Source organism: Chinchilla lanigera, unplaced genomic scaffold (genome assembly GCF_000276665.1).
Source record: "Chinchilla lanigera isolate Chin_1 unplaced genomic scaffold, ChiLan1.0 scaffold00028, whole genome shotgun sequence".
In the NCBI taxonomy this organism is placed as follows: domain Eukaryota; kingdom Metazoa; phylum Chordata; class Mammalia; order Rodentia; family Chinchillidae; genus Chinchilla; species Chinchilla lanigera.
The window spans coordinates 9,634,431-9,639,946 of record NW_004955429.1 but is presented as its reverse complement, the minus strand read 5'-3'; the positions used below and the strand labels follow the sequence as shown (position 1 = coordinate 9,639,946).

The window sequence follows — 5,516 nt, the reverse complement described above, 5'->3', positions numbered from 1 at the left end:
GGTATACAAGAAAGGCTCTCAAAAGATCTTATCTCACATACAAGACCTTGCGATCTTATGGCGACAATAAATGGTTGAGATGTTCCTAAAGAAAACCTATGACGGGGCTGGGGATTTAGCTCAGCAGCAAAGCGCCTGCCTGGCAAGCACAAGGTCGTGAGTTCGGTTCCCGGTACCGGAGAAAAACCAAAAAAAAAAAAAAAAAAGAAAAGAAAACCTATGAGGAAAAGAAAGAATCAAACTAGTATTAGGCAACTAATTTAACTGTCCACTTCATACACCCAAGGCCAGGCCAGTAATCTGGGGAACTTGAATGAAAACCAGCAAAACAGTTTGATACGTTTAGTCTTTAATCTGCAAGTGTATTAGGTATTTTAACAGATCTTACCTAAAAAGCAGGCAGAACGGATGAATGAACCCAAGGCTACAATTAATTTTTTTAAAAGCAGACACACTGTCTACCATAGAGAGATGCTTGGCCCTGTTTGTGGCTTGGATGATGTTCCCATTTTGTCTGAGTTTAGATTTGATTAAAAGTGGATTTTTTTAACTCTCATAGACACACAGTCATCGTGTCTGAGGCTGGTGCTCTGAGAAACTTTAACACCAAGGCCAGCTGTGAGTGCCAGGACAGTTCTGAGTCGGCAGAAGCTGCTTTTTCTCATTCTCACTGAGCATTATCTAAAAACTTGCACAGGCATTCTACCATAGGCTAAAAAGCACCCAAAAGTAGAAGATTTTCACTTTCATTTATCTACAATTAAGGAAAATATTCAACTTTCTGGTTTCAAGACTCTCATTTAGAAGAGGTCCAGACTTCATTTAAAAGAGGGGTAACATACAATAAACAGTCAAGTACAAAACTTACCTCAGTTATTGGCACGCGGTAAATATTATACTTCCCAGGCCCCTAGTTCTTAAGAGACTTAGGAACAGAAAACAACTTTCTGTAACCATATTAAATACTAATTTTTAATATGAAAATATTATTCTTTATAAATTAAAACAGTACCCCAAGTAAAAATGTTACAGGTATCCATAAGTAGCCCCTTTTCTTTATACTCTACTGAATTAGTTTATCCCGAATGTAATTTCACAACCCCCGCCCTTACACACAATTCCTCTCTCTGATCACTGGTGAAACCACAGGCAGCCTCCTGTTTCCTTAGCAACCATGCCATCACAAGTTGGCCTGACGACACTTTGGTTTAAGGGTCGTGGAAGGAACAGAACAGAGAACAAAGTTGTGGAATCTTCATTTCTGCAGATCCTTCTCTGGTGTGCTTTTCCATTTTAGAAATTTTGCAATAAAAAAACCTATGCAATCCTTATTCGCCAGCCGGATCATGTCTTCCGCGCTGGCGTCTCTGAGAGCGTCTAGGTCCGTGTCCTGTGATGGCACAGTAGATGGATCGAACCGCTGCAGTTGTCTCAATTGTTCAAGTGATAAGCCAGCTCCCAGCATCCCTTCTCCTCCAATTTGTGGTTCCTATTGGGAGAAAAATAACTACGGATGAATGCTGCCCTGTAGTTAACAGTTAAATTAAAAGATAAACTGAAAGCTGGGTGTGGTGGCAGATGCCTGTAATCCCAGCACTCTGGAGGCTGAAGCAGGAGGACTGCTGTGAGTTCAAGGCCAGCCTGGGCTAGACAGCAGCAAGACCTTGCCTCAAAAAACAAAACAAGATAAATTGGGTCATACCCATCACATCTTCCAAAACAGAAAACTGAGTAAATGCTTTTACTTCTGTGGAATGTACATGCAGCTTGGGAGGAGCAGGGCAGAAAAACAGTACTGTGTGGCCCCCGATGAAAGGAAGACCTTTTACGTCCTACATGCTTATCAGTACTGGGTGACATGACAAAAGACCTGAACTCCACAGTCAGAAACACATGAATTGAAACTGCAGCTCTGGCAAATTTTAGCTGTGTGACCTTAAGCGAGTAACTTTACCTAAACTCATGTTTTAAAATCGTAAAACATAAAATGCTCACTTCTGAAATTTAAAAAGAGAGATGATAGCATGCTTGGTATACAGTAGGAATGCAGTAAATAGAACATTATTATCCATAAACAACAGATAAAAGGCAACTTTACTTCACTCATCAAACTTCTGAAAAAAGTTCTTTAAATATTGAAAATGCCTTTATCTGACCCATGCCAACTGGATGATAAAAGCTTTTTTCATTTGGTTTTTTGTGCCCTTGGAGAACAAATATCAGAAAAGGATGCATAAATTAAGGCTACATCAATTAGCTTTGGACAATATAGAATCCAAACAAATTGGGTAATACTTGCAAACCACTACTGCAAAAGATCCATAATCCTAATTTAAGTCACCATTCACAGCCACATGTTTATGTATTAATAAAGACAGGTTTTCAGATATATACTTAAGAAAACAGTTTGTTAACCCACCGGGTGAGGAAAAGACATTTCTTTCAGGTACAAATTCTAAGTGAATTCTGAAGTCTTCCTTTCATCTGTCACTTCTAACACTAGAAATCACTTCTGGCTTCTAATTTATATACTCTAATTACATACTGGAATTCTGCACTGGAAGTTACTGAAGTTAGACATTCAGTGTCTGAATGAACATTAAGCATTATTATAGATACAAACTTTAAGTATTATGGGTTAAAACTAAATCATAAATAGTGTTAAAAGTCCTAACAAGATTAGATTAGTGCTAAGTATAAGAAAGCTTCTTAAATGTTAGATTTTTATACAATAAACTGCTCCTCACCCCCTTTTTGGTCTTTTACCGTGCCAGTTAGTGAAGTATGTTTGGGCTTTGATATCACCTGAGAAAAATGCTTGATTTTTTCCACAGGAGAAAAATGTGGGACTAGAAAGGAGGAAAAAAGGCTTTGAAAACAAAGTGCCAAGTCCCCTGAACAACAGCTGTTAGTGGAATAAACATGTAATAAAACTCATCCAAGCTCTGTGCCATTTTTGCATAATGGCAAAATATAATGAGGGAAAACAGTCCATCATCAAGATACGCAAATTCCCCTTCCCCTTGGCTGTCTAAAAGAGATCTAAAAGGAGAAATATTCTTGTTTACTACAGTATTTGCTTCAGAAGCAAATTCACATATTTTGCCACGTAACACCCCGTGTTACGTTTCTGTGATTTGTCACACCGCACACAGAAAAACTGAAACTCCTCTTACCTGGGGCTGAAGCCGAAGGCAAGGAAATGTGCCGAGGGCCCAGGCAACCTGCTCTTCGTTTTCTGCCAGGGTTATGGTGCACGTGCTGTAGACCAGCAGGCCTCCTGGCTTCAGCAGCTGGACTGCCTAGAGAGAGCTACGTCAGTCGTGTATACCACAAGGCCCAACAAGTGAAGGGACTTTACAGCATAACGTATGGCACCTTACAAGTATCTGAGAGAAATGAAGTGATGTTCTTCTCTATGGTTAGTAACTAGAGCACAACACTCACGTCCCAGACTAGGTGCATTTCCCTGCCTTAGAGCTCTCGCACTCCATGGACCAAGATTCTCAAATACAACAGGTCCACGCAGATACTGACCTTATTTCAAAAATGAACAAATTTACCTTGCTAAGCCAGACCTTCTTCCTCATTTCCATCTCGTATTCAGCTGCCTCAACACTTCCTGTCCCAAACAAGCTGCTGTCTTCTTTCTCAAACCCACTGCAGTAGTCTTCCCAGGCTTCCCAGACGGCCGGGCTCCAAACCTCAGCTTCCACTTCGTGCCTCTCTCTCGTTGTCGTGCATCAGCAAATCCTATAGCTTCTACCTTCCACACACCCAGACTTTGGCCGCTTCTCACAACTGCCGCTCTTATTCTGGTGCAACCCTCTTTCCTTCTTAGAGTACTCAGACAGGCTCCTACCTAGTTTCCTTCCTTCCTGCCCTCTGCCACGCATTCTCAATGCAGCAGCCAGAGCGCAGCTTCCGTGCTTGCTACCTCTCAGCCCCACGCACTTCCGGTGCCTTTCCACTGCAACCCCGAGTCACAGCCAAAGCCCTCAGAGAGGCTCCAGGCCCTACACAGATGAGCCTTCCTGCCTTCGGACCTCCTCCACAGCACCTCTTGTTCTTGTTCACTCTGGTTGCGAGCCCCTGGCCGCCTGCTGTCTCTGGATCACGGCAAGGAACGATCCCAGCTCAGGGTCTTTGAACCAGGCAGGCACTCTCATACTTCTCTGCTCTGCCTACTCCTGCACAATCTTATGTTTGCTCATACGTTGCCTTTGTGGCAGTGTTCTTCCTGAGCCCCTGTGTAACATCCCAAATATTCCACTCGAGCACTCCTATCACACTTTCCTTTCTCCGGCTTTCTCTGTAAGTCCACAGCATTAGCGCCTTGCGATAGTCTAAATGACTTACTCATCTGCTTACAACCCCAGATGGAAAACCCAGAAAATAAAGGCATGGATCATTTGTCTGCTTTCTGACATCTGTCATAGCACAACGTCTTGCCTACAGAAGGCACTCTGTATTTATCAAACAAATAAAGGAAACAGGAAATAAGGTGCTAAACTAATGAATCTGTTTCAAATACCTAATGTTCATCTTTTCAAATTCCCAGATTTAATTTTTAAAATTTCAGTATGTATATCTGTGTTTTCTTCACACACTAGAAAAATTTAAACTCTGTTATTATGTGCCAGCTACTTGGTTAAATATTTTTCATGGATATTCTCTTATAACAACCATGAGGTAATATTACTATTTCCAGTGAAGTTCCTGTTAGGTCAGTCGTTATCCTCACTTCTCTGATTTGGAAATCAGTGTAACTACAGTCTCTTATGTGAAGAAGCCATGGCTCAAATCAAGATGTGTCCAACTATAAAGTCCACATTCCCAATCAATTTCTACTCATCCAGTGGCATACCCACTATACTCAAGTTCTTTCTCACAGGTCAGATGTTCCTTTTTATTGAAATCATAAATATCTCTAGTAGCTTTCAAAATTTCCTTTTCTGCTATGACCTAAAAAGAACAAAAAACCAAGTCCCTTAAAGAAGGATCTTAATTTTACTCTTCAGTCAAAGTGGCTTGCAGCTGTAACACTTCCTGTTTGCTGCTTGCTGCTTTAACTCTAAGGATGTTTTCTGACTACTACAGAAAAGGTAGTTAAATAATCCACAAGGAGTGCCTACTTTTGTTGAATGGAAAGGAGGAATGCACAGAAATATACCCAAAACTCCAGAGACAGAAAAATTAGAGTATACCCATTGTTACTCTAGTCTATGTATTTATAATTGAACGGCTGAGAAGAAATAAATTCCTCTTTGATCAAAGGCTGTCTCTACTTAGTGAAATCCAGAGTCGTTTTTGCAAGACTTACAGAAATCAAGTGTTTTATCTGCGTTTCTTCTGACACACATTGGAAATCAGTTAATTGTGCAAAGTCTTTATGGCCCTTTTCCATCTCCACTGGGTACTGTTATTTCCTACTCTCATCAAGGTGTTTGCAACTAACAGACCTCCCACATTTAATGTGCTGGATGACTCGGGAACCCGATAAGAACAATTAATTT

The 5,516-nt window shown here is 40.9% G+C and overlaps 1 protein-coding gene across 2 annotated transcripts in view; it reads right to left on the bottom strand.

Moving 5' to 3' along the window:
* Positions 1 to 332: 332 nt before the first annotated feature.
* The window catches only part of Nsun6 (NOP2/Sun domain family, member 6), a 44,651-nt gene continuing 39,467 nt past the window's right edge, over positions 333 to 5,516 (bottom strand). For both annotated transcript variants that reach the window (XM_005386941.2, XM_005386943.2), the window contains exons 10-11: positions 3,177 to 3,302; positions 333 to 1,489 (exon numbers count right to left, since the gene is read on the bottom strand). In XM_005386941.2, the coding sequence (XP_005386998.2) occupies positions 1,256 to 1,489; positions 3,177 to 3,302 (360 nt within the window). In that variant the 3' untranslated portion in view covers positions 333 to 1,255. The remainder of the gene's footprint in view (positions 1,490 to 3,176; positions 3,303 to 5,516) is intronic.